Source organism: Hippocampus zosterae, chromosome 21 (genome assembly GCF_025434085.1).
Source record: "Hippocampus zosterae strain Florida chromosome 21, ASM2543408v3, whole genome shotgun sequence".
Lineage (NCBI taxonomy): Eukaryota > Metazoa > Chordata > Actinopteri > Syngnathiformes > Syngnathidae > Hippocampus > Hippocampus zosterae.
The window spans coordinates 9,044,136-9,071,353 of record NC_067471.1 but is presented as its reverse complement, the minus strand read 5'-3'; the positions used below and the strand labels follow the sequence as shown (position 1 = coordinate 9,071,353).

General features: G+C 51.6%; 4 protein-coding genes across 8 annotated transcripts; 3 read left to right on the top strand and 1 right to left on the bottom strand.

Annotated features, from left to right (window-relative positions):
- The first annotated feature begins 182 nt into the window (after positions 1-182).
- On the top strand, positions 183-8,587 carry igf1 (insulin-like growth factor 1). 4 transcript variants are annotated; one of them, XM_052055147.1, is made up of 5 exons: positions 183-503; positions 3,842-4,001; positions 7,398-7,666; positions 7,751-7,786; positions 8,097-8,587. In XM_052055147.1, exons 2-5 carry the CDS (start codon positions 3,848-3,850, stop codon positions 8,154-8,156), a joined length of 519 nt encoding a protein of 172 aa, XP_051911107.1. In that variant the 5' UTR covers positions 183-503; positions 3,842-3,847; the 3' UTR covers positions 8,157-8,587. The 4 variants fall into 4 exon arrangements, with proteins under 4 accessions (XP_051911107.1, XP_051911108.1, XP_051911105.1 ...); XM_052055148.1 differs by lacking the exon at positions 183-503 and adding an exon at positions 2,663-2,881; XM_052055145.1 differs by lacking the exon at positions 183-503 and adding an exon at positions 2,663-3,242.
- A 2,408-nt stretch (positions 8,588-10,995) lies between these two features.
- On the top strand, positions 10,996-12,537 carry pmch (pro-melanin-concentrating hormone). The gene is made up of 3 exons (XM_052055007.1): positions 10,996-12,079; positions 12,198-12,321; positions 12,412-12,537. The coding sequence occupies exons 1-3, from the start codon at positions 11,885-11,887 to the stop codon at positions 12,462-12,464; spliced, it is 372 nt and encodes a 123-aa protein (XP_051910967.1). The 5' UTR covers positions 10,996-11,884; the 3' UTR covers positions 12,465-12,537.
- On the bottom strand, positions 12,501-16,840 carry parpbp (PARP1 binding protein). 2 transcript variants are annotated; one of them, XM_052055001.1, is made up of 10 exons: positions 16,676-16,834; positions 16,232-16,387; positions 15,860-16,102; positions 15,493-15,753; positions 15,188-15,342; positions 14,433-14,613; positions 13,862-14,043; positions 13,699-13,780; positions 13,235-13,388; positions 12,501-13,160 (listed from the first exon to the last, which is right to left on the bottom strand). In XM_052055001.1, exons 2-10 carry the CDS (start codon positions 16,379-16,381, stop codon positions 12,940-12,942), a joined length of 1,629 nt encoding a protein of 542 aa, XP_051910961.1. In that variant the 5' UTR covers positions 16,382-16,387; positions 16,676-16,834; the 3' UTR covers positions 12,501-12,939. The 2 variants fall into 2 exon arrangements, with proteins under 2 accessions (XP_051910961.1, XP_051910962.1); XM_052055002.1 differs by having other exon boundaries at positions 12,924-13,160; positions 13,235-13,422; positions 16,676-16,840.
- A 73-nt stretch (positions 16,841-16,913) lies between these two features.
- Positions 16,914-25,344, top strand: nup37 (nucleoporin 37). Its single transcript, XM_052055006.1, has 10 exons — positions 16,914-17,047; positions 17,691-17,886; positions 18,205-18,326; positions 20,400-20,472; positions 21,208-21,302; positions 23,784-23,874; positions 24,037-24,218; positions 24,309-24,359; positions 24,838-24,931; positions 25,162-25,344. The coding sequence occupies exons 2-10, from the start codon at positions 17,707-17,709 to the stop codon at positions 25,273-25,275; spliced, it is 1,002 nt and encodes a 333-aa protein (XP_051910966.1). The 5' UTR covers positions 16,914-17,047; positions 17,691-17,706; the 3' UTR covers positions 25,276-25,344.
- Positions 25,345-27,218: the final 1,874 nt, after the last annotated feature.

Here is a 27,218-nt window from a genome sequence, read left to right as displayed (position 1 = left end):
TCAAAGTAGAAGATTCTGTAAAATAGAAGTAACCTCACCCCTGAAAAATGCAATTGTTAGCTTTTAATCTGTTAAAAGAACAGCAAAAATGGTAAGTATTCCATTTACAATAACAGCATTGTTAAATTCCACTTCTGTAATTCTACAGTGTCCTGTTATTTCCCTGTCGTGACCAGTCTTCACCAGCAGGTGTCAGCACCAGAGCGGAAATCGGCACCAGGCAGCTAAGCGTCCGGCGTTGTCGCCCCCTGCTGGAGTCCTGCCACGGTACAAGATGCACCCCAGTGACGCTCAGTTTGTCCTTTTTGTTCTTCGTGTAGACTCTTTCTGCGTGTGTGTCCCGGCTGCGCTTGGCCACGACGACCCTTTTCAATGGCCGCCTTCCGATGCGTCTGCGGCAGCGAGAATGACTCCGCGCAGCCGCTCGCCGTCGAAAGCGGAGCTCGGCTGATTTATGCCGGCCTGGAATAGCTTCGGCGTGCGGCTCCACTGCACGCTGTGAGGTATCACAACACACGCGCGCGCGCGGCCCTCGTGTATGCGTGCGTGCCTATAAATATTGCAGTATGTCACATAGCCCCTCGAAGCTGACAAAACGGTCGCATGAAGGAAATGTCTGCAGAGCATCTCGGCTGCTACCGCGCACACGTTCGACAGCACTTGCACTGCTTGCCCTTTTGAACTCCCGATTGATTTATGGCTCCGCCCGTTCATTTTTTTTTCTTAACCACTGGTGGCTTTCAGATTTTGATTTTCATTTTTTTCAACAAAGCTGCGTATTTTTAACACGCTTTTTTTTGAACAGCGCTCAACTGTACACGTGAATAACATTGAGCTTCCGCAAACACCGAAAACGTGAGCAGCAGCAAACGCGAGGCTGCCTAACTTGTTGTTGTTCTCGAGGTGGTTGGCCAAAGCATCTGGATGGCGCACGAGCGCCGCCAACCGCTATTGTCCTTCCATTGCAAGGACACCGATGCGAATCGGGTTTGGGCAGATGTTGTGAAGTCTGCTGGCGCCATTTTAAATTAAAAATGTCACTTTTTTTTTTTGATGGCCTCATCCAGCCACTGTTTTCATTTCGTCATTTACACGAAGCCGCCCCAGGGATAGTCGCCATACTCGCCTTTATTCAAAGGCAGTTTTGCAATAGCAGCAGGTGGCCAAAAGGCGACATTTACCAGACTTTTGACGGAAGATTCTGCGGCGAAACGATAAAAACAATGCGCCCCCGGCTCCCCGGCCGCCCCTCTTCCCCCTAATTGTCAGAATCTGACATGAAGCAATATGCCAAACGTTCGACAAGTGCACCGAAATTTTTTTGGGGGAGTTCCAGCAGGCGCGCTGTAAAAACCGCGGCGACCCTTGCGCGGAAACGATAAAACACGTGCGCCTCCGCTTGGCTTCATTTCTTCCATTTGAACATCCGACAGGCAAAAAGTGGAATACGTTCAAATCCTCGCATGTGGATCAACTGCAATTTATTAGCGCCTTCTCCTCAATTTCAGGGAATAAAAATGGAACGGACAGTTCTGTATTCCAATTACTTCCTTGGGGTGGGGGGGGGGGGGAGATGAGATTTTAGTGTCACAAGCATCACATTTAATCTGGAGAAGGGAGGATTAATGGCTTTCCTAATCAAGCATCCTCATGTGACCCTGCTTGGGCGCACGGACATAACTGGCACTTTGCATTGTAGAAATCGATAGTTCCACTCAAAATAACACACACACGCACGCGCGCACCAAAATAAATTTGCAGAAATTCCCCATATTGCCTGCCGATTTAACGATCAAGATGGACAGAATATTTTGTTGTGTAAGCAGTTTTCAACCCGCTAGCTTTGAACAATCTGCAGTAGAACTTATAAAATGATTTTGACATGATTCATTTATTGGATGATCCGTCTTCCTATGCGGCAACCCTTTTTTTTTTTTCCGGTACTCTCTAAAGTTGAGTTTCCTCCTTCCTAATCGGCATAACGAGCCGAGACCGAAAGCCTCGTCTCGATCTTCTACTCAAAAGCAGTGCTCACGTCAAGTCCAATGCCACGCCGTCTTTGACCGGCGCCTGTTTGTTGTCTAAGCTTGAATTTCGACACGGATGTGTGCAGGCGCAGGAAACTGGTTGGGTGGACGGCTGGATTATTGATGATGAATGCACTTTGCACAAAAGGAACGACTTTGACGAGAAACGATGCGCAAAGAGTCGGGAAGTGTGGACGTGCGGGCTCGCCAGTTACTGCCAACAGGGTCATCTTGGGATCTCAAAGCAGCTTTCGGTGTCGTCATCATCATCATCATCATCGTCGTCGTTGTGGTCTTGCTCCTGCGCATGCGCTTTGACCCACTTCCCGCCTTGAGCGTGTCTTTGGACTTCGCGGCCCGATGCATGCCGGGAGGGACGCACGCTCGGCTGTCCTGCTTTGCGATTGGCTCTCGCCGTGCCAAGCGCACTGCGTGCGCTGTCATTGCTCAGTGGCGCCCCCTGCAACCCCCCCCCCCCCCCTCCTGCCACCCCCCTCCCCTATTCCCCACCGCCACCTCGCGCCGCAACATGTGTCCGGCTTGCAAGGTGACACCGGACCCGACATCGGCCTCATGCGCGATGCGCGGCCACGGAGGGGCGCGTTCGCGATCGTGAGCATTCGGGGGCGAAACGATCAAAAGTCGTTGGCGCGAGACACGAAGAAACGGCGAGTCGAGCCTGTTCAGAGAATCAGAAAAAAAAAAGCAAAAAGAGAGAGAGGGAGGGAAAAAAGAGCGAGAATGACGTGATTTGAACGCGTGCCCAAAAATCCTTAATGAATAACTTCGGAGGCGCGCGAGGCTGAACGCCGGCCCAGCTGTTTCCTGCTCCATGTGTGCAATGTTCGATAAATGTGAGGGATTTTCTGTCTAAATCCGTCTCCTGTTCGCTAAATCTCACTTCTCTCCAAAACGAGCGTGCGCAATGGAACCAAAGTGGCAATGTTGAGATGTGACATTGGCCCCCGGTGCGCGCATCTCGTCCGCTTTTTCTGCCCCGCTTCTTGTTCTTCCTTCCTTCCTTCCTTCCTTTCTCCTCCTCCTCCTCCTTATCTTCTTCTTTTTCCCTTCTTTTCTCCGTTTTTTAATGACTTGAAACAAGTTGACTTCACGCCGGCTTTTTTTTTTTTTTTTTTTTTTGGTTGCTTGCGGAGACCCGCGGGGATGTCCTGCGCTCTTTCCTCCCCCCGGTGGCATTTATGGGACGTCCTCAAGGTAACTCGTACCTGCTCCGCGCGCGCACTTTTCGCGATTCTTTTCATCATGCGCTTTTATTTTCAGCACATGACGCGCGCATCCGTAAGTTTATTCCCGCTCGCATGCAATCTTCGTGTGCATTTTCTGTCTGCCGTCTCTTTTCGTTGTCGGACAAATTGCATCGCTACGATGGGCTCCCCCCCCCCCCCTCCTTCCATTGACGGGAGTATTGCGCACACTTTTGTATTGTTGTTTTTTTTTTTCTAGGATTGAGGCTTCCGTTTTTTGTGCAAAAGGACCCCGGTGGCGTTTATGATGTTTTATTGTGCGTTCGGGGCCGGTTTTTCCTCTGCGCGGCTGCCGCGTATTTACGCACGATGGGACAGCATTTTTTTTAATGGGTGGGTGGGAGGGGGCACATTCAAGCCACCGGCGTTGTTAAAGTTTCACTCACAGTGTTTCTTCGTGTCATTCTTTGAACCTTTTTTTTTAAAAATGACTCCAAACGCCAAGCGCGAGGTGGCGCTTTCCTTGCCACCTCGCGCCCGGTGATGCTCCTCACCGCCTCTCACTTTCTCTCTCTCTCTTTGCTCCCCCCCCCCCCCCCCCCTCGGCAGAATGCGATGTGCTGGATGTCCCGTAGCCACACCCTCTCACTACTGCTGTGCGTCCTTAGCCTGACTCCGGCGGCCTCAGGGGCGCGGCCAGAGACGCTGTGCGGGGCGGAGCTGGTCGACACGCTGCAGTTTGTGTGCGGAGAGCGGGGCTTTTATTTCAGTAAGTGCAAAGCGCTGGCGTGCGCGCGCGCTCCCCCCCTACCACCCCCCCCCCCGCTTATTTTTTATTCATGAAGCCGCTCTGCAAGGGCTGAGCGAGCTCATCAATAAAAAAGCACCCGGGTTGACATTCGCATCCTTTCCGGAAGATGCCCCCCCCTCCCCACCCCAACCCTCCCCGCCTCGCCCGTCCCATTTGCTCACACCTGCAGCGGACGTTCGTCCCGCTGTCCTTTGCTCGATTGCTGTCTTCGGTGTTCATTGGCTGCAAACATCAGCTGAATCGTTCGGGAGAATCCCCCCCCCCCCCCCCACCCCCCGCTGAGTGCGGCGCTAGCGGGAGCCCCGAGAGCCACGCGCGCGGCACACGGGACTCGAAAGCGCCGTAGGCGAGTGGAGAAAGATGATGGCGGGGTGTCGAGTGGCAGATCGGGGAAAGTCTTTAAGTGGGGGCGGGGGGGCTGTGAGAAACTTCATGTTTTCCACCCGAGGAGAGGAAAAGGACCCGAAGAAAAAGCAGGAGTTTAATCTCCGCTTGTTCCATTCCACTTTCTTCCTTCCGCGCAGTGAAACATGGCATTGCCCCCCCCCCCAAAAAAATCCCTCACAACCCCATCACGCTGATAATCGATGGGGGCCGGCGTGCCGCTTTGACATCCATTAGTGAGGCTTTGGTCCCGTCCCAAAGCTGCGAGAGATTTTTTCCACACAACGTTTGGCAGCTGCCAATTCCACAAAGACGTTTCTGGGAGGGGGGGGGGGGGGGGTAGAGGGGGGGGGGGGGATCGCAGCATCTCGAGTACTTTTGCGCTTGCATTCTTATTTCCACTAATTGCTCACTATATGAAGGGTTTGATCATGTGACACCCCCCCCCCCTTCCATGCCAGGTGTGACCCCCCCCCTTCCATGCCAGGTCAGGTGTTTTTTTTTTGTTTGTTTTTGTTTGAGTTGTGAAGCTAAAGGTCAGTTCATCGAACCAAAGCTTTGCTAACATGTTGTTTTGAGGCCATATGATGCGAAGCACCTTCTGACGCAACGACTCGGGGTCTCGGTACCGCCCGCGATTGACAAACGTGAGTCGCGGCGGTCCCGGGCCGCCGCCGCCCTCTTTGGGAGATTCCGCCGGCGGATTTGCCCCGTCTTGCAAAATGAGCGCCTTTCAGCAAGGTTTGGAAAATGAGCTCCTCCTGCCGGTCCCCGCTGGTCTCGCTTGGCGCTCGCACGCATCAGCCGCCGCCGCCGCGATCTGGAGAATCCATTTGGGCGGCGTCCAGTCGAGGACAGCCGCCGCTCAAGTGTTCCCATCCCGTCTGCTTGTGTTGGCCTGCCGACGTTTACGCCTCGCGGACGGCGCCGATCCACCTTACGCGCGTCGCTTAGACCGAAGGACGACGCGCTTTCTGCCCTGACGGGATAAGCAAATACTTAGCCGGGTGGAAAGAAACCGCGCTAGCGCAAGAATCCACAGCGCTCGTCACTTTTTCCAATTTATTGCTCTGACCTAGAAATGGCACGTCGCTCTTCGGAGAGCTTCTGCCGCTGGACCGGGATGCCGCGGCTGCGAATCTGAGCCTGTTCTGATGGGGCGGGGGGTGGGGGGGGGTTGTTTTTACTGGCTTCAAGCGTCTCCCGTAGTGCCGGGCCACTTTCGCGCTTAAGGTGAAACATTTGCTCTGGAGTGAGCGTGAGAACCGTTAGCGCTCTGTCGATGTGCTCCGAATGAACCGTCCCAGAAAAAAAAAAAAGGAAAGGAAAATGATGACCAGATGGAGGAGAAAATCCCTCCGTCGTAGCGAATTCTCTTTTTTGGGGGGGTGGGGGTTGTTTTTTTTGCACGGAGGCTCCCCGCACAGGTGGAAGCGACGCAGGAAATTGGTCCGGGCGGCCGTTGGCCTTTGCTCGATTTTTTTTTGACTCCCGATGGCGAACGTGCAAACGGCACGTCACATGCGTGCACGCAAACGGCGAGGCCTTGGCCCTCAGCGGCGGCGGATTAGGAGGGATTACGGGATGATCAGGCTCCCCCGTCCCTCCCTGCGGCAAACCTGAATGCCCGGCCAAGTGCAAAGGAAGACCTCCAGAGTCCTTGTGAAAAGCAGCGACGGGTGGGGGGGGGGTGTCCGGCCAGGACCAAAACAATCGGCGAGACCTCATGACTTTGACGCCGCCGCACGTTCCAAAACCCAATCCTGTTCTATTGCGCTGCCCCCCCGGGTCTTCTTGGACTTGACTTCCGATGAGCATCCATTTTTTTTGGGTCATTTCCTCATCTTGCCATTTTCAAGCAGAATTCTCTCCCGCCGCATCCTGAAGTAGTGTGGAGCCGCTGGAGCCGCTCGATGGAGGATTGGCTGTTAATGCGATCAGCGTGCTCCTTTTGGACGGCGCCGCGCTTGATCTATTGGTACAAGCTGGCCTTGGAAGGCGATCGCGTTTTCCCAATCGACCGGGGGCCTCTTCAACTTTTACACCGAGGACAAGATGTCCAAAAGATGACTGGATCTGACGCACGAAACGCGCACTCGTCTTTACGACGACACGGCCCGCTCCAAAACCAGCAGCTCCTCGCGCTCCCGCTCGGCCATAAAGCGTCCTCGGCGTCGGCCGGCTCCCAAGAATCTTCGGGTTTTGAGGAACACCGTGACCAGACCGTAAAAGTCAAGAAGCTCAGCGTGCCCTTCTGGAATGACGGCGGAAGGAGAATCCAAGCCGTTGATGCTTCCCTCCAGAGCCGCCGCTCGGAACCGGGACGCCTCGACCGCTATCGCCGAGCCGCTCGGAGAGGAAATCGCAGGGAGGGGGGTAAAAAAACAACGGTGCCTCGTCCGGACGCCCTAGCGCCTCCGCGGATGGCGCGCCGTCGGAAAACTAACCGGGAGATGCTTTTTGTTTGCGTGGGATTACTTACGGGCATTATCCGTGGAAGCCAACGCTTTTAAAAGCGTTTAAAGCTTTCAGACCTGATTATTATCATCTGCATGCATGGTTTTTTTTTTGGGGGGGGGGGTTTCTCGATCTGCCGCTGCTGATTATCTGACTATTTACAAGCGATGCCAGCTGATTTGCCCCCCCCACCCCCACTCGTCCAGCTGCTCGGCCGGCGGGGTTGCCAGCTATTTTTTGGGAGGGTAGGGGGGGGGGATAACAGCGGATGTTAATTTGCGAGGCTTTTTGTTGGGAGAGCAAAGCGAGTAATGAGGCCTGGACGGCCGCTTGGCACGGGACTCCCGTTATATAATCTCCCGCATCAGGGGGCGATGTCACACTTCTCCGACTCAATTATTCCTCGTGCTTCTATTTCTTGAGAGAATTTGCTGATATTTCAGGAACCCCGTCCAAATGGCCGCTTAAAACCAGACTTTCTTGCATCCGTGACGTTTGCTTGCGCGCCCGCAGGTAAGCCGACCGGCTATGGCCCCAACGCCCGGCGGTCGCGGGGCATTGTGGACGAGTGCTGCTTCCAGAGCTGCGAGCTGCGGCGGCTGGAGATGTACTGCGCGCCCGCCAAGACCAGCAAGGCCGCCCGCTCGGTGCGCGCCCAGCGCCACACGGACGCGCCCGGGGCCGCCAAGGTCGGCGGGGGCGGCGCCGGCGCCGGACACAAGGCCGACAGGGGAGCGGACCGCCGGGCGGCCGCGCCGGCAGACAAGGCAAAAAACAAGAAGGTGAGCGAGCGGCGGAGTGACGGAAAGCGCCGTCGTGATCGGTCCGCAGGCGTGTGTGTGAATCCTCTCCGCTTCTCCCCGCAGAGACCTTTACCCGGACCCGGTCACTCAGCCTTTAAGGTACGCTCTCCGGCTCCTCCCTTTTGCCGTTGTTTCTTCGGAAGAGGCCTCGTGTGCCGCATTTGCTTCTGTTTCTGCTTTAAAAAAAAAAAAAACATTAGCAGGCGAAGGAACCCAAATCAATCCCTGAATTTCTAATTCAGCTCTCCAAGCTGGGCGGGGGGGGGGGGGGGGGGTCTTCCATGTTGGTCTGGAGCAGCGATTTTAGGTTCCTTTGGGACATATCCATGTGACCCTTTTCCGGGCGGGCTCTTTTTGCTAAGTCTACGTCTCTCTCACACCCTCCCCAACCCCCCCCCCCCCCCTGCAGGAAGTGCATCTGAAAAACTCAAGTCGAGGTAACACCCCAGGCCGAAACTACCGAATGTAGGCGAGGAGAGAAGGCCGTGGCCTTCCGCGAACCGCCCCCCCCCCTCCCCTTCCTTCCCCCGCTGCCCCCCGCCCCCGCCCCCCAAACGGTTGTCCGTAAACCACGCCGGCAACGTGACGAAAGGATGGAGGGAGGGACGCCGCAGCATCCGATATGCGGATCCGTTCTTTGTAAAAGCGACGCCACGGACGCTCGTTTAGCTGCTACCACACAAGTCAGTCGGCGGACAAGAAACATTTCCAATTCACCCATCGAGCATCGCAGAGTTTTTTTTTTTTAAACAAAACCCTAAAAACCGAGGTGGCTCATAGTCGGATATTTAACGCAGATAGCTTTTTTTTTTTAATCCACGACTTTCAGGTGCAGTGATTCAAACACTGACGACAGACCTGTAGAGCAGCGGTTGTCAAACTTTTTGGGATCCGGGATCAAATACATACATACAATCGAGATTTTAATTGGCCCAAAGCTAAGGTAGGGAGGAGCTTGTACATTTTCAAGCAACACAACCTCATTTTGTGCAAACTTTTTTTTTGTCTGGGCACCTCAGTTTGAGAACCGCTGCAAAATAGGGACCATTTCCAGCCACGCTGCACTGGTAGCCCCCCCTTAGCGTTGAAAAAAACAACAACAACAAAAACAACAAAACACAACTGGAATCCAGGAGGGCAGGAATGCAAGTCCATTATTCTCCTTTCGCAGTGCTTGTCACAAGTGGCTGACCTGCGGATTCAAAGTGCGCTTGGGCGGGTACAGGCAGAAGGCGCGTGCGCACGCACACACACACACACAAACACACACACACAAACACACACACACATTCACGCACAAGGTAGATCGTGAGGACTTCATGATTTGTTTTGCGACACACGACACGCACGCGCGCAGACACAAAACAAACAAACACAGCAACCGATTGTCACGGTCATCGCTCCGCCTGCGTATAATCCTGAACGCGTATGCTATAATCTATGCATTACTATTTCCTATATGAACAAGTGTCCACTGTATAATGGTGCTACTTTGTGACGGACAGGTGGGCGAGGGGTGTAGGGGGTCGTGGAGGGGAGAGGGGGACGGGGGTCTGGGGGGTTCCCTTCTGCACAGCCTAGTGGCCGCCCGTGGAATTGTCTTTGTTTATTTGGTGGCGAGATCTGTCAAAAGAGCGACAGATTGTGGCGGAAATGCCTTTTTTTTTCCTACTGTTTCTTAAATTATTTCAACGACACCCGAGGGCCCCGAATGCCCCCAAAATTAACTCATAGCTCCACAAAAAGTACTGTGAAGTGAAACTAATGCTAATGCTACGGGATCGCCCGCTACCTTACAAAGGTCGAACCCAAGCGAAGGGGCGTGGTTAAAGCGAGACGACGTAACATTTGGACGCCGTTCGGCATTAAAATGAATTTGCTTAAAAAAGCAAAAGCAAAGCGTGAGATGGCGAAGCCCGTCGGCCGCAGTGACGTCGTCTCCCTTTCGGTCCGCCCTCGTGCGCTTTCAATGTCTTTGAGTCAACGGATCTCTGTCGGAACCTCCTGTCATTTGAGCGTTTCAAGCACTTTTGTTCGCAAACGCGCAACAAGCCAAAGACGTTTTGGATTCCCAATCGGCCCCCTGGTGTTGACAACCGTCATCGCTAATTGTTCAAGCGCCACGACGAAGAAGACGAGGCCGTTCTGCTCGTGGCGCCCCGTTGCCTTCCCGTCGTGACCGAAAAGAAAAAAAGTGACAAATTGTTCACCATTCCTGCTGAATAAACCACTTGTCAACTTCACAGAGAATGTGTGGAGCCTTTTTTGGGGGGCAGGGGGCAAAGAAGGGAGGAAAGCGAAAATAAGATGCAAAGAAGTGAAGGGGCAGAAGAAAGAAACCAAAGGAGGGAAGGAAGGAAGGAAGGAAAGGAAGAACGGCTGGTGCAGGGGTGGGGGTGCCTCGGGCTCCGTCCTGCCTGCTTAGCATCCCTGGCTCCTCTGATTCAAATCACCTGATTCCAATGATCGGCTCATCAGCGAGCTCCGAAGAGGCCTGAATCGGGCGGGAACAGTCGAATCAGGTGTGGTGGGGGAGGGAGGGACCCAGGAACCCCCCTCCCCCCTCCCTCCTCCCCTACCCCTCATCACATCACCTGGGGCCAATATTTAACATTTGAAGTGGCATTTGAAGACAGTCGTGTCATCCTCAGCATTCTTCTCCTTCCAATTATTTCTTGAGCCGATTGGCGGTCTAGCAGGCCGATGGTGAACGGCATGGGGGGGGGGGGGGTAATGATGCAAGTCGCGTGTTGAAGAAGCTTGCGCAAATGTTCGTCGGCCTCCAGACGCGGCGGCCGTAACCCGATTCGCAGTGCCGGCTTTAAAGTGCCGCCGCCGCCGCCAGCGATACTTCCCGAGAGGTGACGGCCTCCGCCAAGGCAAACAGAAACGCGGGGCGTGGCGGCTCCCGCCGCTGCCAAGTCAGCGCTTTTTGGTGAGGGGGTGGCGGGGGGTCGATGCTCGGAGTCAGTCGGGACAGGATATAACCCCCTCCCCCAGCCCCCCAATAAAAAACCTTGAGGATTTGGCTGGTTGACAGGCGGTAGAACGGCACCACCTCCCCCCACCCCCTCCCTCCCTACCCCATTCACGCACACTTCTTCTTTCCTGCTGCCATCCTGGGTGTTATTTCATCCCGGGAATCAATGATATGGACCTTCTGCCCCCGTCTTGGATCATTTGCACCCTAACATCAACGGACAGCCGAGGAAGAACTCAGCATAACCTGGTGGCATGATCACAGAGATCTGACTTTTTGACAGTGGATGGGGTGGGGGGGGGATGGTCCCGTTTTTTGAGTGTCAGGAGGCAGTGGAAATTCACTGAGGTTCCCCGGTGTTGGCTCAGCTGCGGGCTTGAAGAAGCCATGATGTCAGATCCTTGTTTTCCTTGGAGAGCTCCTCATCAGCTGCATTGTTTCCAGGAAAGCGCGGGGGCTCTTCTCAGGGGCAACCCACAAGAAACCGCAACACGTACCTCTCGCCCCCCCCCCCCAAAAAAAAAAAACACACACAAGAAGACGACCGGCGGTGCTGATGTCACACTTGTGAGGTTTGCCGTGATTGATGAAAATGTGAACAGATGAGCTTTTCTAGGAAGGTTCGGAGAACCGCAATGGATGCGGACTCGGGGGAACTGTCGTCAGAAACGATTGAAATATTCTTGGCGCTCCAGGAAGAAACGCGGCTTGGGTTCCGGGAGCTCTTGACGCCGAGAACTGAAACATCCTGCGCTTTGGGGACAGCGAGTGTGAAGTAGCAACTCCAGAGACTTTTAGAGACTCCGGCGGGCCATCCGTCAGGGCCGCGGCTGAAAAAAAAAGAAAAGAAAAGAAGAAAGAAAAGGCCACAGGTGGGGTGCGACGGCGGGAGGGCACGACCTCGTGTTTGTTCCTCCGAGTAGGCGGCATTGTCATCGGCTCGAGCGGCGTTCGGAAGAAGGCCTGCTGGTTGGCGAGGCATTCACATCTTTGTGCTCCGTAATGAAGCGCCCACCTCTCACCTGCCCCCCCGACACCCATTATAATCGCACAAAGGGGACAAAAATGACTCCATTCGTTAGGAGGTCGGCCGCTTCGCGAACTTCCGCCGTCATCACATCGGGAGCCGTGACGATCCTCGGCCGCGGGCGGGCCGTTAAATACCCGGGCGAGCCGCATCGGGGGCCAGGCGAGCGCTCCGTCGTCCAAGCGACAAGATGTCCCGCGTCCGCCACGCCGTCCTGGCTCTGCTGCTCCTCTCCAACCTCAGCGGACGATCGCTCGCCGGCGCCGCCGACAACGATGGGCTGAGCGCACCTGTGTGGGACGACGGCGACGCCGCCGCCCTCCGGACGAACTGGATGTGGGATGTCGCGGATGAAGACGCAAAGCCCAAAGTACTCCCGTTGGCGGTAAGCGGCAGAAAACAATGACGTCCTTTTTCAATCTTTGATTGGGAACCAGTTCTCAGCTCGATGAGTTTACTGTGTCAGGACGTTTCTGACACATCTTCTTCTTTTTGTCTTTCAGGGCACGAGGCGGAGAGGATCGGCTTTTCCCGCTTTCCACCGGCGACTTCCTGCGTCGGACGAGGCTCGCTGGAGGGAAAATCCAATTGCGGAGAAAATCGAGCGCCGGGACGCCGACATCGACAGTGAGTAGCCGTCGATGCTCTCCGACAATCCGGAAACCTTCCGCGCAACATAGGCCAATTCTTCTGCGTGTGTTTTTTCTCTTTGTGCAGTGTTGCGCTGTATGATCGGGCGAGTGTACCGGCCCTGCTGGGGAGGGACATAAACGCGGGCAGAAGAATGCGTTGGGACAACAAGTGTGTAAAAGCAAATAAAACTTTATTGAAAATGAACTCTGCGACATCTTGACAGTGTGGCGTCATCCTTTTAAGACGAGGCTCTCCGGATTGACTTTGCCCCCCACACCCCCCACACACACACGAAAGCACCCAAAATGGCCTCGGCTCTGATTTTCAAAATAAGGCTCATTTGAGATCCTGCTTCCACCACAAAAAATGGGGGGGGGGGGGGGGGGGGGGGGTAAGTGCTCCTTTTTTTGCAGTCAAAACGTGGATAATCTTCACACGCCTCAAGTGGAGATTTTCGGCCCTGAATTTTACAGATTAGGCGCCAACCTGAAGCCCCCCCTACAAATGCCTCTTGACCTTTCGCGCGCGACGGCTTGAGCGTCAAAGCAAGTCTTGCCCAAGGTGACGTTTTGCCACAAGTTGCGCAAACAAAATCCTGAAGAAGGAGCCCGGTCAGACTCTGAAGAAGCCGGTCAGGGTCGTCTGTCCGGCGATCATTTTCTTCCTTTTGGCGGTGCTGCTTTTTACTCTCGATTTCGCCGTCTGCTTCTTCTTCTCCGGAGGCTCGTTGTCACTTGCCGCATCTGCCCGCTTCCTCTTCTTTGCCGTCTTCTTCGGAGCTCGGAGCGGGTTGGCGTCGCCCCTGCCCGGAAGCGGGACCTCGGAAGGTTCGGCTGCACGAAAACATCGGGCCGGTTAAGATGCGGCCGATGTCGCAAAGGGGTGCGGCGGAACGCGAGGCGTTTACCTACGGGCGCGGCGCCGCTTTTGGCTTTGGGTGCCGGATGCACGCAGGTGGGCGCTTGGCTCGAGCTCGGGAAGTGCAGAACGCGGTTGAGGGGCGGTTCTTCCTCCTTCCGGTAGGTGCAGGCAAACTGGGATCGGATGGCTCGCGGTCCTGTCTAGATTGGCGAAGCGGGAAATCTCGTGAGACGACTGGGGTCGTCCAATCAGATTTCAGTGCCCGGGGCCTTCATCATCAGTGACGCAGGCCCATGTGATTTCAATTAGCAAATGGGACGCTTTCTCAAGAGGCGTCAAGAAGACAGCAAAGTCGTCACGCTGTGTTTGGATGCCGGCGGACGGTGGGAAGCATCTGTGCAAACGCTAAGATGGCAACTTGGAAGTTAGCGAGCGCCAGGCAGCAATGACGGCATGTCAAGACGTTTGGCCGTCCGATTCAATTTGAGGTGGCTCGAATGGCCGCGTTACCTTGGGCTTGAGCGGGTCTGGGCGGCTCTGGGCTCGCTTCTTCAGGGGCTCTGGAGAAGATCCCTTGGACACTTCCGGAGATCTGAGGAGGGAGGGGACGGGGGCCACGATATGAGGAGATCCACTGCCAATTGCGTCGCCGCCGCGTGAGCGTTTGGCAAACCTGAACAAGGTGACAACGGAGGTGCCCCGGCTCCCGTCGAGTCCGGGCCGGTCCTCGGACAGCAGGTCGGCCTTGTTAGCGCACGGCTGCGCCGCGGCTTCTTCGTCCAGCAGAGCGAGCAGCACCTTCACTGATTCTCGGCCGGCGTACGCCGTTGCGCGATTCACCGCGTGCGCCTTCGGCTGCGGGCGGACGGACGGCCCGGGTCAAGAACCACTCGGAGTCCGTTTCAAAAATCAAGTCACGAACACGCGGAGAACCGCATTCACCGGTCTACACCCCCGTCCGTACCCACGAACGGAACAAAGTCAAGAAGCGCGTCTGGAACCCGTCAAAATGGAAGTCGGGAGTCGTGTCGCACCAAGAAGCAGTCACCAAGAAGTCGACAGCTTAGTTGGGACCCGAGCCCCCCCGCAAACTCAGTCAACACACAGGAAAGAAACAGCAACCCGACGTGTTTTGAGACCCGGGTCAAGAACAAGTAGAGAGAAAAAAAAATGGAGGCAAACAGATCCCAGTCAAGAGCCGAGGTTGCTGAAAAGGGCTAACGTAACTAAGTAGGCGGAGTTACCCTGGCGGGGCTGATCCCAGTCCCAGCTGCGTGAGCGCTGTCTTTCTGGACTCGGTGCAGTTTGCAGATTTCCTCCTCCAGCTGCTTTGCTATCTCCTGTGCGGCGGCGCAGACGTCTCCGGAGTCATAAGCCTTCACCAGAGCCCCCCGGATGGCACGCACCAACTTGGAGCCGCACACGCTGCAAGGAGACGGCAAATCGAAGATTCGAGTCCAACCCCGAAACCCCAAAACCATGTCAAAGAACAGTCAGTCAAGATCCAGGCCAAGCGTATGTCAAGTTGAAACGAGTCCAGCTCCCAACCGAGTGAAGAGCTCCCCTCCAGTAAATCCCCCGTCTGTCAGTCCGTACAAGTACTTGGACTTGGACTTCCGATCATTTGACCAAGGTTACATCTTGGCAACCACTTTTACCCAATGGAGGGGCCGTGAACTGTCAGAGGAAGACGTTATGACGCACGGTTGCTGACTGTCCCAGTTCATCCGTGTCTGGTGAACCGAGAGCCCCCATGTTTTGCTCCCAACAGTCTGCCCCTCACATGATCTGCAAGGCTAAATCATTCCCGATCAGCTCCGCCAGACCCGCGTTGCACGTCCAACGTGCACAATTCCATTCACGTGCACACATAAAGTGCCGGCGTGGACGCACACGCACATTATGTGCCGTTGTGCTGTTTATGGCCAAGTGATTCCAGTGTGTTTTTCTTGTTGCCCAGCAGGTGTTCTTTCCCAAAAATATGGCGCGCATCTGGTACCTGGGGTCCGCCGTCTCCCCGAGGATGTCCTCCAGGTTGTCTAGGAAGCGGACGTAGGCGGAAAGGCCCTTGATGTGCTTCCTCAGCGGGTCCGAAGGTGCCGGCGCATAACCCTTCCCGCCCAGCTGAATGGCCCTCACGAACGACGTCACCGCCTGCCAATGACGGGGGAGGAAAACATACGGATGAATTCCTAAATGCCACACCACAAATTTGTGGAGGTCCACTCTCATATATTTCATTTCATTACTTTTCCCCTCATTTCCTTTTGCTGATTTGTATGTTTTACTTGTTTGTTGGCTTACCAAAAACAGTGACATGCCAGTCCGGCCTGCCGCATGTCTCACGTCGGTAAACGTCTGGCGTCCGAGCGCCCGGCTGGGGACGTCCAGAGTCCGCGCCAATGCCAGGTCGTCCTTGGCGTTGACCAGCAAGCTCAGGTAGGAGCAGAAGACGCTTCTCACCGCAGATTTGACCTGCCAGTTGCACGCTCTGGATTTAGCGGGTGGTGTTGACGGGGCGGCCGACACTTCCGTGCTGTCTGCTAGGAACTCATATAGCTCGACCTTTTTTTTTTGGGGTGGGGGGGGGTGGCAGGAGAAAACGTAATCATTTTTATTTTCACTTCAAGAAGGTTCCTGGTGCCCGGCCAGGTGCTGGTGTTCGACTCACAGGGTTGACAAGATCCCCGGGGAGGTCCGAATGGTCTCTGAGCTGCCGGCACATGGTGAGGACGTGGACCAGATCCACAGCGTTGGAGCGTTTCAGGAAGGCCTCGTACGCTTCCAGGATGACGTCACGTCCCTGCCCTGGCGCAACCTCGTCGTCCAGGGGCCGGAGGCCAAGTTTGTCCACCAGCAAGCGCTTCCATGCCAGCAGGACGTCGCTCAGGGCCGCTCGGAACTCGCCGCCTTGCTGTCGCCAGGAGAGAAAACAGCGAGAGCCGCCCTTCGTCAGCTTTTTGGGTCGGTGCCAGAACGGGGTCACGTGCAAATCTGATGTCCCTCTCGGGCCTTTTGCAGATTCCAAGTGGTTTGAACTCACCTGCTTATTGACTTGGGCCATGACCAGCTGCAGCACCGTCAGCATGGCGTCAGCCCCGTATACAGTCGTTCTCTCAGAATCTAGCAAGTGGTGACTCTCTCGCCTAAAAATTCTCACCAGCTGCTTCAGACGCTCTCCTATGTCCTGCATTATTCCCTGCAATGAGACATAAAGTTGATATGTTACACGAGTGTCATGGGAGCAGTCACTATTTTGTGATGCATTAATAAACACGTTACAAACGAAACAGCTAAATAGGTATCTCGTCAGTTCTGAGTTGACTCACAACTTACCTAAATCGCATATTATTGTCAACACACACACACACACACACATACACAGGCATAAAAATATACATATATTTAATATTTAAATAAATATATACTGTATATATACAGTATTTATATATGTATATATATATATTTTTGATCGTATGCTACTAACCTGGTCAATTCAAACTCTAAAGCACCTTCGACGTCCACAAAGTAGCTGATTTAAAATTTTAAATCACTGATGACGTCTCTGCCTCCCAACCAATCACCTTGCAATAGATGTTTTGACATCTCGCTTTTCATCTAACGTGTAATTATTAACATATGTTACACCTTAAAACATGTTAAATTAGTTTAATAGGTAAAATAAACAAAAATGACAACTTCTGAATCTGCATTTCAACGTCTTTAATTTATTTGTTCCAGAAGTGTTCCCCCGAGTTTCGTCCACAGTGGTCCATTCCGAGTAGAACCCGGAAACCGGTTGAAGACAGCCGCCAACCGCGCCGCGTTTGACTCGACGGGAACCGCCTGAAAGTAAAAAAAGGTAAAACATGAGTACGTCTCTTCTCTGTTCTTTGTATTCGGTCGGATTTGAGCCTTTTCCACTCAAAATAAGTATATAAAAGTTGTTGGACCACACGTTAAAAACGGTTGTGAGCTGCACCTTCGTGCCACCTGTTTTTGCTCCTATAACTAACTGAATTAAAATGTCGTCCAAGGTGTACCGTCCTGTCTATTAGCCGAGCTGTTTGTAATTTTACGATGTAGGTCATTTGTCAACGCCAATGGTGAAAAGGCTGAATTTTTCGCACACATCTTATGCTATACTCCCCAAGTAATTGACATATGAAGACATACAGTCTTTAAAATGGATACTGTAAATGTACTTACAGTAATGTTAATGGACACACAAAATGGCGTCCAGATACGCGACGTATGTGGAACGAATTGTTCCGGGGATGTATGCCTCTCATTTCTGAGGCTTCGGATTTTTGTTGAATCTTTTAAGTTTAATTTGTTTTCATTTTTGAAATGTACATTATTGACATTACAGTCCAATGATGGGCAAGTCTTATTTTTCATCAACCTGCCAAATTATGATGATAATAAAGATTATTCTTATTTTAGGAGAAGCAGGATATAAAATGAACTCATTGAATTATATTTTTAAATGATTCCTCCCAGTGACAGTGTTCCAAGATGAGCGTTGCCAGGACACTTGGCGCAGGGGACGACGCCAGTCGGGGTCCCACCTACACGGTGCCATGTGATGACTACGTTCACGTAGTGGAGTTTAGCCCCTTCACGTCAGGCACACCCGCCTCACTGCTGGCCTACGGCTGCAACCAGTACGTGGTGGTGGGCACCTGTCTCTTCCAGGTGATGCATTGGACATCTCTTTAGTGTATTGACACATTTCTGTGATTTCCCTGAAGATATTTACAGAATGTGGTTAATCTGATCAAGTTTCTGGAGCCTATTCAAAGTTGTACATTGGCTTACATCGTCAGTGTCATTCCTTAATTTGACATCTCTGACAATCATGTTTTGCATTTGTTTTTACAGTATCTTCGGTTTTCCAGTGATGGATGATAAACATGTTTTTGTTCTGTGGATGTTAAAGCAAGTGAATTCTGACTGGGGGGGAGCAAACTTGTACCCACCTCCCCCAATACTCACCATGAAATATTCCCTCAGGAGGAAAACACGAACATGGAGGGAGTCGAGTTCAATGTCCTGCGTGTGTTCCATCACGATTCACGAGTAGACACGCTCGCCTGGAGCCCTGAGTCCCGCCTGGACAGGATTCCCACAATCAGGTACCGGGGCTTTTCTTGACTCAAACTTCCAAATGTTTGTGACACAGGCTAGTGCCGCCCCATCCATCGCTTTGGTGTCATGCTGGAATTTGCAGTTACAAATATGACCCCCAAAATATACAAAAATAAATAAATAAAAACCAAACAGATTTTTTTAATATCAGGAAATAGCACAATGTGATATTGACTTTATTTATCAAACGTACAGTAATAACGTGGTGAAGTGAAATGTCAAGAATTAAAAGCCGCAAGGGTACAATACAATCATCATTACGACACAAATGAAGACGACTTTCATTGCAACAGTACTCTTGGGATTCAGTCGACTCCACTAAAAGTCGTGCTTTGCAGGGGCTCCCGAATACATGCCTCTGAGAATTGCTCTGTTGTCCGTCTACGTGTTCATGTGCCATTTATGTCTATAGGTCTGTTCCTTACAGGATCACATGCATTGTGCATTGTCATTCAGCTCGGGAGAGGCAAACGTGTTGTTGTTTTTAAATAGACGTGTAATTGTCAGATGCAGGCAGCCCCTGAATATTCCGTGAATGGCGTATTGAAGCCATTCACGTCTCTGTCGGCGTTACGTAAGCGCACATATAAGATGTCAGACAAGCCTCGCCGTGTCCAGGTCATGATTATTCATTCATTCATAATTCCATCCAGGACAAGCAAGCGGCTGTGTTGAAGTAGCTACCGCTCGCTGCCAAGGAGCCGCTAACGACGCAATTGTTCGACAGGCGCGCTTTCCCTTCCACTAATTGCCCGGCCGGGTGGGACGGTCCCGCAGTCCAAATGTCGTCGTTGCGTAACGGCGAGGCCCTGCGGCGTTCGCACCACCGCAGGCCAAGCCGCGGCCAGGCGCTGTGACGTGCGCGCGTGTTATTGCGCGGAAGACTCGGCGCTCGGGTTCCATCGTCGCGCGTAAGCTGCCAGGAAAGCACTCAGGCAGGGGCCTCGCGCAGGCTGCGAGAGGCCAGCCACATTCGGAACAATACACAACGGCGTCCAATGCGGGGAGATGCGTTCAAAAGAAAATAAAGCTCACTTGACTTTTGGTGGACGTGTTGATCAGTTTAATATTTGGAAACAGAGCCTGTGTCTTTTTCTCTCTTTTTTTGGATCGGTATTTTTCCTGATATTTAATCCATTAATATGGAATGTATAACCTCTTGAAAAACATACACAATTACCCTATGAAATATAAATCATGAAAGGGGAAGCCCAACATTAACTTGACATTCAGATGTCATATGTGCCCCCAACTGTTTTCTGGGTTTGGTCATGTGACATTGACCTTCCTCACATTGATGTCATTTTCAGCCGACAGCGAGTGGCAAATTGGCCGCCCCCTGAGCTGGATCAAGACAGGCGGATTTTGCTGCGTCTTTGGTCTTCCGCCAACGTGTACGGACCGGTGGCGGCGCATACAGTCCAACGCATGATTGGAAATAGATTTTTTGCGTTTTTCCAAAGAATCCACCTTGCATCAAAGCGGAGATGACCAGGTGTTGAAATAAAATATTTGTCTTTTTCTAAGCTCACGGCACTGAAGACCCGACTCCAGTTTTCCCGATTTGGACCCATGCGCGTCGGTTGGACTGTGGTGCGGCACTTCGCCTAATAGCAGCTTTATTTGAGCTCGTCCCATTGTTTGACATCCATCACTTTGCTTTGACAGTCCTCCTCATAACATCCTAATGTGCGGCCCGCGCTAATATCCTCTTGTCTGATTTGCCGCGGCACGCCGTGCCAAGTCCCACAGTTCGCGTGTCTGTGTGTGTGTGTTTTTCCTGTCACGAGCCAGTCAGTGTAATTGTGTGAAAAATAACGCAGCGCCTGATTAGAGGGAAGCGGAGGAGGGAATCCTTCTTGTTTCTCTCCCCTGTTTACATTAGTGCGCAATTACAATCTCCCTTACAGCCTTTATCCTACGTTCTACCACAGACACACGGATGCATATACACAGAGTACATGTTTGGTGTGACATGACTCTCTTTTTTTTTTCCTCCTCTTCCCCACTTTTGCTTGTTTTTGTGTCGTTTTCACACGGCGCCTCCCGTGTCTTTGCAGATTTTGCACGGCCGCCCCCGACAGAAAAATCTCCCTGTTGACGTCGGACCTTCAGGATCGACACGAGGTCAAGGTACGGTGGCTAACACGCAGGAAGAATCGATCAATAAATAAATGAATAAAATAATTGAATGGAGAGTAGTGCAGTTCGGCAAAGTGAGGTTTCCTAAAGCCAGCTGTGTGTTTTGTTTGACGTTCCAGGCGTACTTTTTTTGTGACGCTTTGAAATAATCCGCTGTACTCGAAACACTCTTCGCAAAACGCCATTTACACGTTCCTTTTTAATAATGCGGTTTTTAATACGAAAAATAGCTTTGTAATATTGTACTTTTTCAAAACACTTCCTTCTGGTGTGTGTGTACCTTGGCCACCGGGCGGCAGTGTAATACAGAATAGATGTACGGGGTACTACGGTCACAGCTCCTCAATTAGCTGCAGTAACATTAGTTGTTCTTTGCCGAGGATAAAGAATACGCACCACTTTGTATTGTTATGTCTGTGTTTTTGATGCGCCGTTTTTGTGAATTGCGAACGATTGCATTTTTGAAGTTTGTCATGCATAACATTTCATTATTAGCTTAGCATTACCGACAGGCTTGTGAATTGGGAAAAAAAAAACTGCATTGAGGTAAGCGAAGGAGGCATAGTTTCCTCAAAATTCCCTGGAATCTCAAAAGGTTTCCACTGACGTCATTGGCCACAGTGGGAGAAGCCAGAAAATTCCCCACGGAAGTTGTCCGACCTGACCACGCGAAGTTTGTGTGAATGCCGTATGCTAACGCTTCTTGTCTTGTGTGTTTTTCATGAGGTGATGGAGGGCCACAGCAGCTACGTGAACCATTTGGTGTTTGAGCCCACCGAAGGGAAACAAATCGCTTCCGTCAGCGATGACCACACTTGCAGGTCCGACTGGCTTTTCTTTCTTTTTAATTTTTTTTCCCCGTCTTTCTTTCCGCTGCGCACGCTGCAGTACGTGTGTTCGGGGCCCCCGGCTTCTGGTTTAGAGTTCTGTTCTTCTTCTTCTGTTACGGGTTCAGAAAGTCCCGGCCGTTTTTCCACAGTGAAACGTGACGCTAAGCACAACACGCTCCGCTGTGACCGTGCTTAAGCGCCGAGCTGTTTTGCGAGCTAATTGCTTAAATATGGAAACCCAATTAGCCGCGGAAGCCCCCATTCCCCTCTTTTTGAGGATGAGCTGCGTCATGAGCAAAAAACAAGCAAACAAACAAAGAGTGAAAAAAAGAGCATGCAAGGAGCAGTAGCAAGGGTCACCTCCGGGACACGCCCCCAGAGAGGGCCCCATGACGGCCCCATGACGGCCTTTCTTGGGCTTGTCAGCGGCTTTTTAGATGCTTGTTTTGCTGCTAATGTTTCCATCCACTCTCTGCCGGAGAGCAAAACCACAGAGCAGCACATGACACGGGGGAGGGGTGGGAGGTGGATCAAGCGCCTTTTTTTTTTTTTTGCACCCCAAGTCAAACTAAACCTTCCAATCTACCAATTTGTGACTCGTTCTCTCTGGTGAAATGTTACTTTTATGAGTTATTTGGGAAGTGTGTTCGTCACAGTTATCAACTCATAAAGTCAAACGGCTATAAACAGCTGAAGCGATTATGAAGATGAAGCGTAATTCTCTGGTCAATGCGCCTCTAAAATTCAGGTCGTCGTAGCGCGAGACTTGAGCACATCTCATGAGATTTTGCCCCAGAAGACAAACAATGGTCATGAGAATAATAGCTTGGATTTATGTGGTGCCTTTGAAGAGACCCGAGGACGATTGTGCACTGCCAGCTGTTTTACAACGCTTTGATTCATCTGTCAAGAACCACAGAATATCATGTTCTGGGACAATATGAGCACTGAACCTACCAAAAGACACTTCTTATTTCACCAGAAGAAAAAAAATATCTTGCATTTTCCATTCTTTCATAATCAGCAAGAGAAAATGAGCCCCCCGCCCCCCCTAAAAAAAAAAAATTCTGACCAAAAAGGCGATCAGAACAGTGACTTGGTCTCGAATAATATTTTCTGCTTTTGCAATCCCTCCCAAAATAAAACTGCAAAATAAATTTATTTACAAATGTACAATAGTGAAATACACTTTTATGTCCAGTGTTTCTATAATAACTCAAACATGTTCCGCGAGCTGAGGAAATGACTGCGGCGATCGCATGGCACATATGACTTGCTGCATGCCGCCCTGACGAGCAGTCGGTGGGACAAAGCGCCATCCCGAGAGCAAAGGGGGTAATGACATGTTCCGGCTGGCATTCTGAGGTGACTGGGTTCACTCTCACCAGCTGACAGGCACCTGCTGCTGCTGCTGCTGCTGCTGCTGCTGCTGCTGCAGCAACGGTGCAACTTTGAGCCACTTTTCTCCTCTTCCAAGACACTTCAACCACATCCGCTGATGTTTTTGGAGACGTTGTCGGCCTACTCAAGTGGCCCAATAACATGACGCATTTCAGCACTCTGAACAGTTTGAATCCATATTTTAAAACAAGATTCACTGCCAACTTGCTTTAATTGGACAAATTGGATTGAATTTGTTGACAATTTTTTTTTTAAATCACGGTGTCTGTATGTGATTAAAACCCAGATGTAGGGGTGTTCACTGCTTCAGTACTTATTGCACAATTGTTTGACGGCATTCTTCAAAACAGGGCACAGGCGCTTAAATGAAGTTCACTTCTACTTGTGTGCACTGTAGGTTCATTGTGATTAATCTGCCAACTTTGTTGTGAGTGCTGCTCATAGTTTCTCTTTGGCATGTAGTACATTTCCATGTTTTCTTGCTCCGACCTCAGATGTCCTTTGGAGCGTTCTGAGCGATGTAGCGTTCAGCAGGTCAGCGGTGTCGTGTGTCTTCTAGCCCCCCCCCCCCTTCTCACTGTTGATGTTTGTCCACGGAGCCCCGTTAGAAGGGTAGCGCGGTGGACCGCACTCTGGCGCCGGTCGAGCAGTGTGCAACGGTGCTTCTCCTTGGCTGGCTCTCTGAGAAAATCAGGCCAAGTCATTGTTTTGCTCCTGTGGTCCTGTGTGTGTGTGTGGGGGGGGGGGGGGCAGCCAGGAATATTCTCGCTGGGGGATAAAACTAAAGTATTTAGTCACCGGCCTCGGCATGAAATGGGGCATATCCGCAAAGGGGCTGACCTGGGAGGTTCTGTGCGAAGTGACCTCCACCAGTTCCCGTCTTGGCAAGTTCCCCTGTTTGATGATTAAATGCTTTTAAATAAGTGTTGCTGTTTGTATTGTGAAAGACACAATACAACCTTCCAACGGTGACTGTGTTAAAGGTTATTATTGGATCATGCAGCAGTCCACTATAATGTTTGGGAGAATGCATTTCCACCGGTGCAAAGGTGACGTTGCGATTTCTCGCAGGGTGTGGGACCTGGATGGAAACGAGAGCGCCATTTTCAGACTCCGCTCTCCTGGCATCAGTGTGTGCTGGCACCCGGAGGAAGTCTTCAAGGTAGGCGCCGTTAACTATTTCATGCACATTGGACCGCTCATCACAAGCATTTGTCTGATTGTGACGACACATGGATATAGAAGAAGCGGTTTTGCGTATTTCAGGAGCTCGTGAGGTGCCGTCCTTTTGTAGTGACTCTGAGGTCTATGTTGTGACTCTCAGCTGATGGTGGCGGAGAAGAAAGGCACCATCCGCTTCTACGATCTGGTGAGCCAGCAGGCCATCTTGTCGCTGGATTGTGGCCAATCGCCACTCAGCGCCGCCGACTGGTGCCTGGCCAACACCATCAAAGTGGGCGCAGTGGCGGGCAGCGACTGGCTCATCTGGGACATCACCCGCTCCAGGTCACGCCCGGGCTAACTGCGTCGCGCAACCTCCACTGCCGACAACACCAAGGGAACCTGTGGTTTGGTTTTGTTTCCACCGATTCACAGCTACCCCCAGGAAAAAAGGCCGGCGCATCGAGATAAAGCCCAGCAATTCAAGTAAGAAACATTTGCTGCCCAAAAAATCTCCACGGTGGTATTTGTACCGTATTGAACCAGCAACTACCAGTCCCACTTATTTCACGGACAACACAAGTGGAAGAACATAACTCTTTAAATACGCTTCCTACGGGATTCAGCTGTTGTTTGCTCAGCTGATTATTTCGAGTACAGCCTGTTTTTAAGGGCTGGGAGAAGAGTCGTAACCTCCTGTTTATGTGCTGGATTTAGTGCGGGTAAATTGAAAAGAAAGGTGCGACAGCGTGAAAATACGCACCAAAGTATTTTGTATTTTGGAGCTACTGTATATCAAGCCGGTGCTCGTGGACGTCGGCCTTCTCGACGGGCTCCTCCTATTTGCATGAATAGCAGGTAAATATGCTGCCACCCTTGAACTTTTTTCCAACAGCATGGATGTAACTTTTAGTTAGTGAGGAGAAACATTTCACCATTAAACGTGTTGGTCTTCCCGTGCCAGGTGGTCTCGAGCCCAAGAGAACCTTTTCGCTACCACCGGATGTCCCGGAAAGGTCAGCAGTCAGCTGCTGATCCACCATCTCGGCCACCCGCAGGTCAGTCATGGATCAATCGGCTTTCTATTCTTTTTTTTTTCCGATACAAAGTCCAAATGCGGGCAGACCAAATCAAGATGCCACTCGAACACACATCAGTACGTATAGTGATTACACCATAAAACACATTTTCTACATTTTCTTTTATTTGTATTAGCTTTTAGAATTGGTTTGTACTAGGGCCCGGCCGATATTAGCAACAAAATCTTTTTTTTTTCTTTTGAACCCAGCCGGTGACAGTGGGTTCAGTGCCGGTAGGCTCGGGCCTCAGCTGGCACCGCACGCTCCCGCTCTGCGTGATCGGCGGCGACCGAAAACTTTGCTTCTGGGTGACGGAGATGTAGCGTGTAGCACATGTTCTCGCCTGTGCTCCTGTTCTTGTGGTGGGTTCAATAAAATATTTTTTCTGAGTAGATGTGGCGTGTGCACGGAATTCTGTGGACATGTTGTATTCACTTATTTTTCCCTCCTCCCCCCGGCATTTTTTTTTTCTGACTCTGGTGTCAGCCTCACCTCATCTCTCTTTCCCGTGAGCACTGACGTGGCAACTTCTCCGCCAAGGCTTTTCACACAGCAGAATTTCCTCACACTCCACACGAGTGAGGTTTTATTGCCTAGGCACATTGTGGTTTTCTCCCCCGAGGTGTGCAACACGCTTAAAACTTCCTATATCTTGTGCATTTTTTCCATCCCCAGTGTCATAACTCATGGCGATATACGGTTAGCTCTCGGCCAGTCAGGTGCTTGGCAGAATATCATCCGGCTGAGGCGCGGTGTGGTTATCCAGGCGCTTGCACATAACTCAGCCTGCACCGTTTTGGCCCGCTAAGTTGTGCCAAAAGCGCCGCAGTTCAAAGGCAAGGCCCCTGTGCCAACGCCAGGCCGCCTCGCCCTCCATCCATCCATCTTGCCGATTTCCCGGCATTCCCCACCCCGTGACGCATCCTGAAACGGAGAAATTTGCTGCATATTTGCAAGATCTCCTCCACGCACTGTTAAGCATCGAACCACCGCAGAGAGGCTAAATCATCCATTGCCTTGTGTTCAATGCAGGGCAAGTGTGTTGTTTTACCTTGATGCGGAAAATGAAACCCCGGGCCTTTCGGTGAACTGAGTAATCTACAGCGTGCCAGTGTCAGAAACCTGGGAGATCCGAATTTGTCATCTACTTTCTTGCAACGGTGTTCGTTTCCAGTTCGGAGGAACTCTTTAGATTTGAAATAAGTGTTTCTGCAATCATATTGGAAAAAAGAATCAGTCCCGGTCGAGGATTACTCGCCCTTTAATCCATCTGCACCAAGGCGCTGCGTGGTTCACGGTCTCCCAGGGAATCATCTTCCTGTTCTTGACATCTAATTAGCCTCCGACGAAGACGCGAGGCCTTTATAGACCCTTTGCGCTTCAAAAACCAGTACGTCAGCCTCGTATGTTTCTTGGCCGGCGTGCTTCAAACCGCCGCCCGCGAAGCATAACATGCTACCGCTCTTCGCATATGTCCTTTTAAGCTTGAACCAGTCCAATGCGGTCACCACTCGGGTGTTTGCTGTGCTTCTGGGGGCAAGAGGTGCCAGAGCAGCAGCTGAACACAAGCCAGTGAGCCATAATGGTCTGTGCACACTCTGAATTGAATGTTTTCCAAATGCGATCAAGCCTCGCTTTGCACACTGAGATGTTTTCTCCCCCTGAAATATGAGTTGTGAGTTTTGCAAGCGCCGCAGGGCTGCCACAAGGACGCCATCTCAAGGCCGAAGGGAGGAACTACACGGATGCATGTAAGTCATGACCTTGTTTCAGCAAGCCTTCATTGATCCTTAAAAATCGTACTTTCTACTAATTGCTGCCAGTATTTTTAAATTAATTTTTTTCATCTTAAAACTTTAAGCTCCACAAGAGCGGCGGCGCTAATGAGCAACATCATACGAAGGCGCGGAGATTAAAGCTCTTTGAGGCGGGTTTTTGGTCTAATCTCGCGTCCCGTTAGTTGTGTTTTCCCACGATGACGTATGAATATGTCAACAAAGTAAAGTTTGGAAAGCTGAGGCAAGTGTCCTCTTATTCGTCCTGACGCCCGACTAAAAACTTCCATCAATGTGATATGTGTATATATAATGTGTGTGTGTGTGTATATACCGTATATATATATACATATATATATATATATTAGTGACCTTGCAGGAGGAACCGCTACAGCCCAACACACATGGGAATGCAGCATAGCAAGTCTTTATATACATGTACCTGCATTTATGATCCTCACTCCTTGCATTGTCAGTCAGGATCCTCACAG